Consider the following 16,429-nt stretch of genomic DNA (forward strand, 5'->3'; position numbering starts at 1 on the left):
TCGCTCGGCTTCCTCTACAACTTGTTTCTTCAAGTAAAACTTTGCATCTGCAAAGTATGATTCTGCTTCAATGAAGGGAGTTTGATCAGCGACTACCTTTTCTATCACCCCGCCTTTTTCAAACATGAGGCATTGGTGCCAGGATGAGGGAACTACTCCATTCTCATGTATCCAAGGCCGGCCCAGCAGCAAGTTGTAGGATGTCCTTGCATCTATCACATAACATAGTGTACTCGAGTTTAGTGTTCTGATCCTGAGGTCGAGTCTAACAGTACCGAGTGCTCTTTGTCCGCCTTGATTGAATCCTTGAATCATTAAGCGGCTTTGAGAGAGCTCGTCGGTGGAGATGCCAAGTTCTTTCATAGCTCGGAGTGATAGAATGTTCACAGCCGACCCTTGATCAATCAAAATCCTTTTAATCTTTTGCTCGCGGGCATAACCTTCAACAAACAACGGACGATTATGTGGTATACCACCAAGCAACAGATCCTCATCTTTAAAAGTTATCTCGGCGGTATAAGACGCGGCTTTGTGGATTTGAACCTCGTCACTTCCTTCAATCACGAGGAATGAACATTCCTCCTCTTCAACATGTCTCTCTTTAATATTCAAGCGAGTTCCAGGAATATTTGTCCCGTGCGGAGGAAGCGCCTTCAGCATGAATTGAGCCAGGGCAACTGGTGTTCGAGACGTGCCGGGACGTCCTCGCATCTTTGCGTCATAGGCGAGGTCCCTTGCTGGCTTTCTCTCAACCCATTGCTTCGTTATTCTCTTCAAAGATCTAACATGTCCAGCATTGTTCCTTTGTTTTTTACGGGTAATAATTACCCAATCCTTCTTGCATACCGGATTGACCTGTGGTAACTCCGGCTGTTGCTTAGTAGCCTGTTTCACAATAAATGGAAGCGGGCGTTTGTATTGCTTGCCCCCATCCTCTTCATCACTCTCCTCAACTAACGGAGCGAACCTTCCGCATGAAATTTGGTTGGTGCTGGCAGTTGCATCAGCCAGCTCAATCTTTCCATCACGAGCAAGTCTCATCACCTTATCTTTAAAGATGAAGCATTTTTCAATCGGGTGTCCGAGGAGACAATGATACTTGCAATAGTTGGGGTCGTCCGCCTTAGAAGCTTCTTCGGGACGCTTCATCTCCGGTAATTCAATCAACTTAAGCTTTAACAATTCATCAAACATGGGTGACACATCAGAGTCCAAGAACGGATACTGTTTTTGCTGCATCTCTTCAATGATTCTAGTACCCCGAGATGGGCGGGAAAATGGCCTTAGCCTGGGATTTTCAGTTACTTTGGCGAAAACCCGCATTGGTGCTGTTTTTACGTTCATGGCCTCCTTCTTTTCTTGTTTCGGGAAGGGTTTGCCCCCTTTCTTGAATTCTTGTTTTACAGGTGCCTTGGATGAGCTAGGGATACTTGACATGCCGAGCCCTCCATTGGCTTCAATACTCAATTCCATGTCGTGAGCACGACTGGATAGTTCTTCAAATGTTCTAGGCTTGATTCCCTGCAAGATATAAGAGAGCTCGAAGTGCATCCCTTGGATGCACATTTCAATTGCGGAGCTTTGTGATATCCTCTCTTTACAGTTAAGGCACAACTCCCTCCATCTCTCGATGTAAGTGCCCGCACGCTCACCTTTCCATTGGTGGGTAGTGGTGAGTTCCAAGAAGCTGACAGTCCTCCTAGTGCTGTAGAAGCGGGTCAAAAACTCGCGCTCCATATCATTCCAGCTGTTAATGCAACCATGCTCCAGGTCAGTGTACCAATCAAAGGCAGTGCGCTTCAGAGAGCGGACGAACTGCTTGACGAGGAGATCTCCGTATGTTCCTGCATCATTACAGGTTTCAACGAAGTGGGCGATGTGCTGCCTCGGGTTGCCTTTTCCATCAAACTGTTGGAACTTGGGAGGTTGATAGCCCAGCGGCATTTTCATTTCTTCAATTCTTTGAGTATATGGCTTAGTGTAAGTATATGAAGATTGTCCTCCCTCGAGCTTCCCCTCGATCGCTCCCATGATGTACTCATTCAACTGCTCTACGGGTATCATGCCCTCGGAAATTGGGATACTCTTCTCGGCGGGTGGTGGACGAGAGATTGTCTCTTCCATTCCTGGCCTACTTTGATGGCGCGGGGACTCGGCATCAATCTCATCTCCTTGGGTTTGAGGCTGCTTCCCGGAAGCCCGACTTGTTTCGTCGTTCCTTCCGCTTTCAACCTTTTCGCTGAGCTCATTGATCCGCCTTTCTTGGTTATGCATGAGTGCAGCTATCCCCTCGAGAGATTTAGTGATGTTTGCGAGTTGTTCCTCCACCGAAGCCGCGTTCGTTGTCATAGCGGGCATGATCGTGTATATGTGATTCCATTCTGGTGAGGTTCTCTGCAGAAGTGATGACTGTGATGAACTTCCACTGCTTGGAGTTTTATTCAAGGGAATAGGGCTCGCAGGACTCTTGTTACTTGGAGCTCCCTCACTTGTAGGATTCTGGTCAGAACCAGTTTCCTTTGTAGAGGATGATCCTTTGTCATGTGCAGCTCTCCGTGACATAGTGGAGTTTCTGTCAATCCTTCGGACGATGTGGCGGGCAATGTCCTGGGCCTCGTGGAGTTGCACCCCTAGGTTCCTCACTCGGCTTCGAGTCATTGCTCCTCCCGCGCCTTGGCTATCACCGGAACCGGCCGCTGATGGTGCCCTGGAGCGGGTAGCCTGAGCATATGTCATCTTGGAGGAGGGATTTCTTGACGCCATTTAGATTCCTTCCTTGTAGAGCTCGCGAATCAACAGTGAAGAGATGAGAGGCAGAGTGGTCCCACTGGGCGTGCCAAAATCTGTAAACACAAAAAAGTAAACTTTGTATATATATTCACAAAATTCCTTGTACAGTGTGTGTATAATTCAATGCAGGTACAAAATCTCTGTCTAGTCCTCTGATTCTTCACTGACGTTATCTATGGAAGTGCCTCCGGGATTCAAATAGCGTAGCCTCCGGGATTCAATTGGCGTAGCTTCCGAGATTTAAGTGGCGTAACTTCCAACAATGAGCGTCAAGAATTTAGAAGTAATCAACCCTGCAAAAGTTTCAAAACACATGCAATGGATTCAAGCTGCTTTAAGATCCTCAAATGCCTCCAAAAGACTTTAATATCTTCGAGACAATCAATTCTGCAAGGCTCCAAAGTACCTGCAATGGATTCAAATTGCCCGCAATGGATTCAAATTGCCTGCAAAATCAAGAAAAATGCCTTCAACTTCAAGCGTTCTTCAATGCCTTCAGGCTCTTCAAATGCTCTCAACTCCTTAAGTCTTCAAGTTCTTCAAGCTTTCAAGTGTGTTTTGGAATGAAATGAAGGCTCTATTTATACTAGAAGCCTAACCAACATTCCTCAACAAACTCCCCCCTTTAATTAATTAATTAATTAATTAATTAATTAATTATTCTAGAAAATGAACCTTGCCCAGAATCAAGTCTAGGTTCATTATTGTACAATCTAATTCAAATTCAAATTAAATTATAATTATCTAATTCAAATATAATAAAATTAATATTATATTTAAATTATAATTATAATTTAAATTCAAATATGAAATGGGCTTGGACCATCTAATTAATTAATTCAATAGCCCAAATCAAATTCAATTGGACTAATCGAATTAAATTAATTAATTTATATGATCCAATTAATTAAATTGGCCCAATAATCAATTCCGATGTCGGTCCAATAACCATTTATCGGTCAATTTGTTGGGTTCAAATTTTCTGTGTCTACAATTAGACACAACAGAGATTAGGAAAAAAATAATAATTTAGAACTAACTGTGTTTTGATATACTAATATATTTCTACATCAAAAAATTATAGCATGTATATAATATTCCTAAAAACGAACAATACACATGCGTATAAACAAAAAAAAAAAAAAAAAAAATACTCTATAAGTGAAAATCGGGAAAATCGAACTATTACCTTACAAATGTCGTAGTTTTTGTTGGATATATTGTGTTGTTTGCTTTCTTCCAGATCCGTTCTCCAAAATCTTCAACCGATCCTTTTGTTGAGTGGTGTTTGATATACATGAGTTTGATGAAGACAAAGTTAGGGTTTTCTTCCGTGCAACCAGTCACGAGTTGTGAACTGATTAGATCGAATGTCAAAGGTACAAAGGGAATGGTGAAAATAGTGAGTTTCACAGACCAGGAGAAGGATTACAGATTGAGTAACCAATCTGTCGTGAAGTTTCCAGAATGGGTAGAGAAAGTTTAGAGAGAAACGGCATAAACGAGAAGAGAGGAAAGAAGACAGCAATGTCTAAATCTAGGTTTTTTGGGTTTTATATGTGGGCCATAAGTCAAGTTTTGGGCTGGGCTAGATAAATAGAAGAGCTTATCTTGACCATGTATGGAAAATTAATTGTTTAAATATATATTTATATAAATAATGGGCCTAAGAACGTGTTTTTGGATTCCTGCCAGAAATGGGCCGATGGTTAGGAATATATATTGTTAATTTAATTATCCAATTATAAATTGTTTATGAATTAATAATTTTATTTTAACTATATTACTTAATTACATAATTATTAATTAAATGTTCCTTGTATTGAATTGATTTAGAAAATTGTGATGATGAAGAGGTTTCTTGATTACGGTTGTTATTCACCCCATCAGATTCAAAGTTACCATTTAAGTTTCAGTAGAGGCAATTTCCACTAAAGTTGTCGTATGCTATGATAATTAACAAGAGTCAAGGATAAACGTCTTTTACTATTGAGCTATTATTGAAAATATTTATTTTTGTTCACGGATAACTTTATGTAGCTTTATCAGGAGTTAGCTTTATAAAGATGTGTTTTATAATATATAAACTTTGTATGTTATTTTTGTTACATACATTTTTATATATTCAAATCAATCATTTTTTTTTTAATGTTAAACAAATCAACATTGTTTGAGTATATATATATATATATATATATATATATATATATATATATATACTTTTATATTTTGTCCGTGCATCGCACGGGTGGATAACTAGTTATGATAAAAAAACTTAAGAGATCATGTTCCTTTTCTTAATCCCTGTGGGCAAATTAAGAAATATGATATAAAGTTTACATCATAAAATTAACCTTCATGATAGAATTGGAAATTATTTACAAATAACCATAAAGTAAATAAATTGATTTATTTCTATCATCACTGATAAAACTACTCAACTACATTCCGATACATAATTGCCTGTGGGCTAAATTATGACCGTATCTAGTATTTCATCCTGATTAATTATACAAATATAACAAAATTGCCTGTGGGCTAAATTTCATCATATTACATACAATAAATCATAAATGATATGTCCAAAACTTTATGTGATCTAAATAAACTGTTTAATATACAATTTTAACCGATTAAGGATGCTGTGGCTACTCCCAAACCAAATTAAAATTATAAGATCACTAGACAATTATCAAATCCTTGCCTAAACTTTATGTGATTAAAACTTAATAATCTTAGGTAGCTTAATATGCTGTAGCTATTCCTTAATTAACCAAGATTGAAAACTTAAGAGACTTCAGTAAATTAAAGATGCTTTGGCTATTCTTTAATGAACCGAAATCAAATCACATTGGCACGGAATGCTTAAAATTTTGACAAACAGATTATACCAGATTGTGATGGGAAAATCTAAATATACTCCAAGGAAAGGTGGTTAGAGACTAAGTCTTACTGAAAACCTATTCCTTAAATAGAGTATCAATTTAAGGAGACTAGTGGCTCAAGATGTCCTTAACTCATGGCCATTAAAACTAGTATGTCTCCCTGATTCATATATACTTAATGTATAACTGTTTGGGGGTATGAACCTAAAACTGTAGGGTATACACCAGAAAACTGTAAGGTTCACCTATGATTAAAGCTTAAATGGTGAACTAAATTCACGGACTAAATGTGAGGCACTACCGCGACTAAAGTTTATGCATAAGTCCAACTTAAATAGGAACTAATATAATTCCATCTCAAAGTATGCATTGCTAAAGGCATAATAAAATTGCATAATTTAAAAAACATAATACTATGCGGTGGACAAATATGCATAAAATAAAGCATTAAACTCATATATTCCAAATAAATTGCATAACTTAAAGCAATTTACAATATGAGATTTTAAAGTATATACTTAATATTTAAACACCGATGAGTCCAAACCAAAAGAGACCCAACATTTTGAATAATAATGTACTGAATATATACTTTAATATTTTTTTTTTAAACTATAAGCCCATGGGAAAATGTTTTAATGCATAAAGATCAAACTTATGAGAAATAACTAAATTTACAAATTCAAACAATATCAAACCAAAAGGATATGCTAGCATTTGTAAATTAAAATCTCACAAACCCTAATTGCATAATTAAACTTAATATTATGCACTTAATGTGATCGAATGCATAAAACAATCTAAGGAGTATGAACCAACTAAAGAATATGAATTTAAACGAAATATTCATTTATTCATACTTAACCAAATATGGGCAGTCATAATTCAAAGAACTAAATGAATTATGAAATTAATGGCAATTGTCAATTGCCTAGCAAATATGCTTTTCCAAAATTACTAAATTGATTCAAAATCACTCTCCATAACCCAGTTAATAATATTATTATTATTAATGGAAAAATTGCAAATAACCAAAATAGCAATAAATAACCATAATAATATTATCACATTAAGTAGGAGACTAAATATGGAAAAAATGGTCAAAACCGCTAACATTTATAATCATTTTCGGATAAAATTTTGAAAACTTAATAAAATTTGAAGTCTGAAAAATATTAAATAATTTGAACTTATGAATTTATATGAACAAATACAAGATTAATACTTGTGGAATATTTTGGACTTATTGTTTGACATACAATCAAATTTAGGATGTATGAAGACAATAATTAAATCCATAATCTTTAGTGGAGTATCTTAATGATCTTTTTCTAAATGATCACTCCCACTGATTAAGATATTCTTCAGCGAAATTAATAAAGTGAACTTAATAATATACATACTCATAATTGATTTATTGACCAACTAACAAATGAAGACATAATTCCCCACCATTAGTTGGATATACTAAATAATCAATTTTTGGTTTCAATTAAAGTCCAACTAAATAATGAAGATATAATTTCCCACCATAGTTGGACATACTAAAAAAAACAAAATACATCTTCCAAAACCAAGTTAGAATTTGGCTCAAAAGATACATTTTATTATTAATGGAATCCAAAAGATGTATGTCAAATCACGTAACTTACTACAGTTAGTCCGAAGAACTGAGCAAGATTCGTGGATCAATTAATAAAAGTGACTAAATTTTGGGAAGTGACTGAAAAACATGTTTTGCGAATGCAAATCATGAAACTTAGAATTATAATTGAACTAAATTTATAAATTATAAGAATTGTTATAAAATTAGTATCTAATGGGTTAAGGGATTTATTGACATAAAACTTGCCTGTGGGCTAAAGTTTTAATTCTATTAAATCCAATTAAACCCTTATGATAATATTCTATCTCAATTACTAAAGAGCCAGAAGAATCTAGTGACATAAAACTTTCCTGTGGGCTAAAGTTTTACTCAATTAGATCCAACTGAAAAATTTATTTATGATGAAACAATTATCAAATGAGTTGAAGAATCAAATGACATAAAACCTGCCTGTAGGCTAAAGTTTTAGTCAATAAGATTCATTGCTATCATTATGATAAAAAAAACTTAAGAGATCATGTTCCTTTTCTTAATCCCTGTGGGCAAATTAAGAAATATGATATAAAGTTTACATCATAAAATTAACCTTCATGATAGAATTGGAAATTATTTACAAATAACCATAAAGTAAATAAATTGATTTATTTCTATCATCACTGATAAAACTACGCATAAACTGGTCAAAACTGCTAACATTTATAACCGTTTTGGGATAAAATTTTGAAAATTTAATAAAATTTGAAGTCCGAAAAATATTAATGTCCAGAAAATTATTTTCTGAACTGGAGTATTGTCACATAAATTTATTTGGAAACAGTTCAAGGTACACATCTGAATACCATAAGAATATTAATGTCATCATTAATTAACTAATTATTAATAGCAATAAGTAACATTATAATCACTATTAACATTAGTAATGAAAAACTAAAGTATGGTAATGCACTTTTAATGTTTTCATTTTTCTAAAGATAAATATGTGACTAGTCCAAATTAGCAGTTAACTGTAACTGTAAAACTAATTATCAATAATAATCATAAAAGATAATTAATGGCTAACCTTAATGATGCAAATTACATCTCTCCATTGCGCTAACAACGATGACGATCCACAAGAGAAGAAAAGACTCCAGAATTCTCCCAATCTTCACTATCGGTGTCAATAAACTCGATGCAGCGTCCAATGGTACGTTAAAAAATTTATTGGTAGGACTTAATTACCAACATTAATAGTCAAGTAAAATGAAGTGGTAATCATGCCAATGTACCAAATATAGCAGATTACCATTAAATAATAATTATTATGAAAAGTTATAAAATGAGATTAGCCCCTAAACTTAATAACAGTAATTAATAATGCCGAATTTAAGTTAATAAATGGCAAAACTGTAATTAAGGGATGCTAAATACTAATCTCAATTTACCACATAATAATTAACCATGACTATTATGATATTAGGGAGACTAAAGTTAAGGTAATAACCAAATTTACCAGTATATGACAACATACCAACTATATTGCTTTTGCCATAAAATTAAAGACTTAATATTATTATTAAGGCCCTGAAACTATTGATAGATTAAAAATTAATCAACTTAAACAATAGTTTGTAATTTTTAATGGCCAAAATAACAATTAAATCCTTAATGTCTCTAAACAGGCCGAGACTATAATTATAGCACTTAATCACTCAAATTAGGCTCATAAACCTCAATGGCCCAAGTGAATTATAACATGGATGAAAAATGGTCTAATACTGAAGTAGACCCAAAACTTATTATTATTACCAACGATGAATACCAAAATATGGTAGTTAGTAATAATTAAAACTTAATAAACATGTTATAAGGGGCTGTAATTATTATTAAAATATCAATCAAGATGGTGGGATCCATACTTTAATATGACCCAAGATAGGTCCCAAATAGCTTATTCAAAATAGGTTCTAAAGTCCCAGAGACACATAAAACTAAAATGTGCTCATAATTAAGGGGAAACCAAAACAAGCTACCTTAATAGGCTATAATGTCCAAAATTAGCCTAAGGATCCAAAATTGAATGATATTTAATAATGACTTTATGAGTTAATAATATGCTAAATCCAACCTTAATGCATGCTATTATGAATTATGAATGTATAATTATAATAAAAAATAATTAATGAATATACGTAACATGCTTGGATTTGCATATTAATATATTATTATTAACTCATAAAATCTTAATAAATTGTAACACTTGAGACAATTAATATGCACCTTAACATTAAATTAACGTTCAAATAGCAAATTAAAACTTAATATTTGCCCCAAATTGAATGATAATTTATAAATGAAAAGGAAACTAAAGGGCAACAATATTCCAAATTAAGCAATTACTAATATTTACCATTTGTCAAAACAATTTACAATATTAATTAAGGTAACATTAATATGGCAATATTAAACCAAATAATTACCATTTATCAAAATTAATATAAATACAAAATTGTTAAATAAGGCAAAATATTAATGGTAAATAAAAGAGAATTGCATTTTAATAGGAATAGCTTGCGTACCAGTATTCTTCTTCGATCAAATGAATCGCCGGAAAACTAGCGAAGAAGCCGGGAAGAAGCAACCATCCCCTCTCTGTTCCGTCGATTTCACGCCGCCAAACCAGAACTGGCGCCGCCCGAAGTAAGTGAAGCAGCGACGAGCCGCAACGATCTCGGAAAACTGAAGATGCGTGCACCTCTCCATTGCCGCCTGAAGGAGGGGAGGGACCAGCATTCATTCGCTACCTCGCCTCTCTGTTATCGTCGTCCTCAGTCGAGACATCGCCCGCCGTCTTGAGATAGAAAAGACGCGATGCCAACCACCGCAGTCCGCTACCATCCTCGCTCCCCGTTGCGTCGTCGACAGGAGAAGCATGAAGAAGCCGCAGCAGTAGCAGGCTCCTTACACTGTAATCTTGGCGACGAACTGAAGGGAGAAGCAGTGTCGCCGGCGTTGCCCGAATGAGGGAATGGAGCAGCGACGTCGCCGGGGAACCCAGCTTCGCCTCCGCCGCATCTCCTGTTCGTGACACCTCCGCTGGCCGATGACCTCACTTACGGCAACTGAAGAGATTTATTTAACTTTCGTCGTCACTCCTGCCATCTCGTGGTCGCCGGCGGCAACAACCAGAGTTCTCATATTTACCGATGGAAATAAATTATGGCAGAAGGTGATTTCCAGATTTCCAGATTCAGTAATTTTGGAAAAAAAAATCAAAATTATGCTTAAGGCTCTAAAATTAATTAGAGCAAAATCAATTTTAATTAATTTATTGAAAATATACACAGTAAATTACTTAATTAAATCCTGACTTAATAGATATATTTTGTATGTATATTTCAAAGAATTAATACACGAAACATATACAAATACTTATGTATATGAAACTTAACTTAATATTGATTTTAGGCATAACAATCAACTAGTCAGAGATTATAATGGCTCGCATACCAAATGTTAGATATACAATAGTCTAACTATAATAAACCATAGTATACGAGAAACCTGACCTCGTATGATAGCGGAAGCGTAGCCATGTAGATCTCCAGCCATAGTCGATGTTCCTGTTGTGTTGCCTCTTAACGGTAGACCGTTAGCCATGTTTTGCCTCAGACCTGACTCAGAACCCTAGATGGTGTATTGGTATCTACTGAGCAGCCTGAGTACCGTAACTAATGTGCTAACATCCATCATCCTGTATCCCATCAATCCAGGATTATATTAGGCACAGAGTTTGGTTGACTAACAACTACTAGTTATTAAGTCCAACTAGATCACTTAATAAGCCTAGTCAACTTGCACCACTTAATTAAGGCCCTAATATATAATATATAATATATATTATTAGGGAAAATCTTACATATTTTAACAACACAAACTAACTAATTCCAAGTTTCTTATTACATATCATTGCTACCATTTAATGATCAGTATCCAATCTTATAAACTTTACAATGAAGATACAACTACAAACAATATACTGATTCTGAAATATTTAACAACACATAGTAACTACTTTTAAGAATCTAATGAAATACCTTTGCTCCATTCCAAATAATCTGTGTTTTAAGCTTCCTGATGGAGATAGAATCTTCTGTTGCTGGATCATGATTTATGTCCTTTTTATCAAAACACACCTATAATAACAAATAAAACCATACTGTCATATGCATTTAACTGACAAGTTAATATTAATAGAACTGTAAGTAACATATAAATAGATAGATAGATTTTGATACGTCATTTGATTTTCATTTTTCCAGAATTCTATTCTTTCTGCAACTGCCATTTGTCATAAGCTCACCTCCCCCCTATTACAAGGTCATCTTTGGAGTTGTTCACAATTCTAGGTCTCAACACACACCTTAATCTTCAAGCAAATGTCTTCTTCCTTTCATTGGATGCTTTACAAATTTTCTTTGAAAGCTCAAGAAACGTTGGACCAGTCTTCTCCACAGCCTCATAGTTGTGATGGATGTTGCTCATTTTCGTTCTTTCCTCCATATATATATATAGGGAAGTTCATTTTAAAATTAATATTAGTTTTGAAGATCGCAACAATCATCTACCATTTAAATTCATTTTGTATTTACACATGTATTGATGGCTTGTAATAATAGTTTACGTATATGAAGAGCTTTCAAACAACCTTTCAAGTTTCAAGACAAAAAAATTAAAACGTATGCATTTTGTGTGGGTGGCACAATTATTATAGATGTGAACTGCCCCTAATTACTTCCGTCCAAAACGCGGCGTTTTGCTTGGGCGGGATGTATTTTCTTATTTTTAATTACTAAAAAGGTTCTGCTTTATTATAGTAGATGAAGGATAGATGAAGAGGATATACATACATACATATATATATATATATATATATTTATATATATATATATGTTTAACGTCCAGTGCAGGTGAATACTTTCCATGCGGTTGTGCGGGTGATTAATGTGCGTGAGTTTTGTACTTAATGTGCGTGAGTATTGTGCTTAAGGTGCGTGAGGTTTGTGCTTAATGTGCCTGAGTGTGTAGTGCTTAATGTGTGTGAGTTGTGTGCTTAATGTGCGTGGGTGTGTACTTCATGTGAGTTGTTGTTGAAACTTTAAAGTGTATGAGTTTTGTGTTTAATGTGCGTGAGTTTTGTGCTTAAGGTGCGTGAATCTTGTGCTTAAGGTGCGTGAGTTTTGTACTTAATGTGCGTGAGTGTGTACTTAATGTGAGTTGTTGTTAAAACCTAAGGTGCATGTGTTTTTGTGCTTAGGGTCTGTTTGGAAACCCGGAAAATGACTTCTGGAAATCATTTTCCGGGTTTTTGGTGTTTGGGAAGGCTGAAAATGAAATGGTCAAAGGAAAATGCTAGCTAGTCAATGGAAAATGATGGCTAAAATCCGGAAACTGACTTCCCCTTTTTTTTGGCGGAAGTCATTTTCCATCTTTCAATCAACACACGCAGACACGCTCAAGCCTTCTTCTCCCTTCACTGCTTCTTCTCCCACTTCACCTCCTCTTTCAACATTCAACAGAGAACTACCAATACATCTCCTCCAACAATCCACAACCACAAAAGCTTCACCAACACTAGAAAAGCTACAAGGTATATCATTTTTCCTTTTTGATTTTTTTTTTTCAAATATTATGGCTTCTTCACTGGTTTCCGCGGCTGGTTGGGGAAATCAGTGAGTCTGGTTTTCCGCATCGGAAACCAGATCTGGTTTCCGATGCGGAAAACCAGCGGAAACCAGTTGCAATTTTTTTTTATGCCAAACCAGTGAATTTGTTGCTGGTATTTTTTTTACTGATTATATAATAAAATGCTTTGCTTAATTTGTTGTTATGTGTTAGTTTTAATTGTTATTTGTTGTCATATTATTTTGATTGTATAGATGGATAGAAATGTTTAAGCATGCCATTATGTTCATTTTCTGGAAAATGAACCAAACACCAAAAGACAGTTTTCCATCACTTTCTGGAAAATGAACCAAACACCAAACGACAGTTTTTCATTGTGCAGCCAAACACAGGAAAGGAAAATGACTTCTGGAAAATGACTCATTTTCCAGAAGTCATTTTCCGGGTTTCCAAACAGACCCTTAATGTGCGTGGGTTTTGTGCTTAAGATGCGTGAGAGTTGTGCTTAAGATGCGTGAGTTTTGTGCTTAAGGTGCGTGAGTTTGTGTTCTGAATGTATTTTGTTTGTGTATCTAATGTGCGTCTGTTGTGTACTTAAAGTGTGCCAGTGTAATGATTAATGTGAGTCCACCCGCACAACCGCATGGGAAGCACCACATGTAAATTGGACTAATTGCATAAAATTGATTTGTTTAGGGACCTAATTGTTGTTTTTTTTAAAGTTCAGTGGCCTAATTGCATTACTGTGTACAGTTCGATGGCAACCTTATTCCTTTTTATTTTTATATCAAATTTGGAGTTCAACTAACTAAGTTACTCAAACTATTAGTACTTTAAAAATAAATATGGATTTTATATAACATTTAATGTTATATATATATACATATACATATATAAAGGGGTAGGGTGTGGGGAGTGGGTCAGCTAACCCCCATCGTGGCTCCATCTATGATTGGTGTGGTTGGAAAAAAATCTTTGACTGTCGAAACAACTTTCGTATTGAGAATAACTTCTAAAATTCACTCGCGAGCATGATTTTAAAGTACAGAGTATTAGAACAACTTTTACATAGTAGTCTTGATCTCACTATCTAACTAATGTAACATAACCCTAGTACTACTCCCAAGTGAATTTCTCATTCTCCCAATACTTCATAGGTCTTCGAACGATAGACCTGGAAGACTTGAAGCGGTATCTCGATAGTGGAAAGACTCTATTTATGTTACTTGGATGTTGTACCCTTTGTCATACTGGAACAGTAATTTTCAGTGCTTTTCCTTGTGTTGGTCAGGATAGGTATTCAATGTTAATACTATTATTACTATGTTATATTATAGTTTGTATTTCTGTGGTGTTACTTTAAGTTGACTGGGTTAGTCTATTAGTTAGGAAAAGTTAGAGTTGTATTCGCTAATATACTCTTGTATTCTCTTTCTGTTGACATGGAGCTTAGTTCCATCGGAACCACACATGAATATCATTGGGTGCCAATGGGTGTTCCGTACCAAACGCACGGCTGATAGCTCAGTAGAGCGTTACAAGGCTCGCCTGGTTGCCAAGGGCTTTAATCATGTAGTAGCAGAAGATTTCTTTGACACCTTTAGTCCGGTTGTCAAACCGACTACGGTCCGGATGCTCTTTTCCCTTGCCGTGTCAAATGGTTGGACTCTACGCTAGTTGGATGTTCACAATGCCTTTCTGAATGGTCGCTTGCCGGAAACTATATATATGAAACAACCTCTGGGATATGAAGATCCAGCCTACCCTGGTCACGTCTGTCATCTACAACGCTCTCTCTATGGTCTCAAACAGGCCCCCGCGCTTGGTTTAAGAAGCTCCATGATTTTGTACTGTCTGTAGGGTTCTCGGCCTCAAAGATAGATGTCTCGCTTTTTTATTATGCTTCGGGCAATTCCCAGGTTTTTCTACTTGTTTATGTCGACGACATCATTATGATGGGAAGCGAGGCAACTCTAGTTTATACTTTGCTACAACGACTAGCTACCGCCTTCAAAACTCGAGACCTTGGCACATCAGGTTTCTTCTTGGGTATTGAAACTGTTGCAGTGGGTACAAGTCTGGTTCTTTCACCGTGGCGCTATATGACTGACTTACTTAGTCACTCTGGGATGGTGGACTGTAAGCCACTTGCCACACCAGCTGCTGTCACCCAGCCGGTTACTCCTTCAGATCAACCTTTTGAGAATCCGACACAATACCGTCTCATTGTGGGCGCCCTTCAATACTTGACTATCACCCGGCCTGATCTATCTTATGCGTCCAATCATCTTTGTCAGTTCATGCACTCTCCGTCTGTTGACCACTGGGGCCTAGTCAAATGCGTGTTACGATACATCAAAGTTACTCTCAATTATGGGTTACGCCTGTCACCTTCGTCCTCCGTTGCCATTCATGCCTTTTCAGACTCTGACTGGGCAGGTTGTCAGATTGACAGAACGAACACGAGTGGGTATGCTGTATATTTGGGGTCCAACCTCATTTCTTGGCTGTCTAGGAAGCAACGCACCGTTGCATGTTTATTTATTGAAGCCGAGTACAAAGCTCTACCCGATGTCTCTGCTGAAGTCACTTGGGTTGTTTCGCTACTACGAGAACTTGGGTTACACTCTGGCCAGCCGTCGACCTTGTGGTGTGACAATCTCGGGGAAATATATCTTTGTGCCAATCCCGTTTTTCACGCACGCACCAAACATGTGGAAATTGACTATCACTTCGTCCGTGACAAGGTGGCCTCTGGGGACTTTATTGTCAACTTTGTGTCTACTAAGCACCAGCTTGCAGATATCTTCACCAAACCGTTGCCGGGTCCAAGGTTTGAGATTCTCCAAGACAAGCTCAATGTTGTGGCGCACCAACCTTGTGCTTGAGGGGGTGTGTTAATACAATTATTATATCTTGTTATTATTATGTTATATTATAGTTTGTATTTCTGTGGTGTTACTTTTAGTTGACTGGGTTAGTCTATTAGTTAGGAGAAGTTAGAGTTGTATTAGCTGATATACTCTTGTATTCTCTTTCTGTTGAAACTAAATGAAAGATCTTCTCTAATCTTCAAATCCTTGTTGACTGGGTTTTTGACAACAATTTGAACAATTCTTTTAGTAGTTGGTATCAATACTATCTATAAAGCAAACTAATACATAGTCTACCCTCCATCATATAACAGAAAAAGGATGCCCCCTACTTCCTAACACAGGTTTATAGGAACATTGTTGAAAACTAATCTATCTCACAATGATGAGACACCTAATATTGCATTTGCTACTCACAGTAGATGTGTCAATACTGGCCAGACCGTCCCATTAGACTTGCCCAATCGAGGGTTTTTTTTTTTGGACCGGCCCGCGAAGCTCTCACAATGACAAGACACCTAATATTGCATTTGCTACTCACAATAGAGTCGTCGTAGAGGTGTCAATACGGGCCAGATCGTCCCATTAGACGACTCGCCCCATCGAGAATT

At 36.2% G+C, this 16,429-nt stretch overlaps 1 protein-coding gene across 1 annotated transcript; it reads left to right on the top strand.

The window, feature by feature from the left end:
- Window positions 1-14,900: 14,900 nt before the first annotated feature.
- LOC109172914 (uncharacterized mitochondrial protein AtMg00810-like) lies at window positions 14,901-15,917 on the top strand. Its single transcript, XM_019322164.1, has 2 exons — window positions 14,901-15,778; window positions 15,914-15,917. The coding sequence occupies exons 1-2, from the start codon at window positions 14,901-14,903 to the stop codon at window positions 15,915-15,917; spliced, it is 882 nt and encodes a 293-aa protein (XP_019177709.1).
- The last annotated feature ends 512 nt before the right edge of the window (window positions 15,918-16,429 follow it).

This window comes from Ipomoea nil, unplaced genomic scaffold, assembly GCF_001879475.1.
Source record: "Ipomoea nil cultivar Tokyo-kokei standard unplaced genomic scaffold, Asagao_1.1 scaffold0455, whole genome shotgun sequence".
Taxonomy (NCBI): domain Eukaryota; kingdom Viridiplantae; phylum Streptophyta; class Magnoliopsida; order Solanales; family Convolvulaceae; genus Ipomoea; species Ipomoea nil.

What these genes read in the sequence shown, in the direction of transcription:
- LOC109172914 (XM_019322164.1), top strand. Translation starts at nt 14,901, where the DNA reads ATGGGAAGCGAGGCAACTCTAGTTTATACTTTGCTACAACGACTAGCT.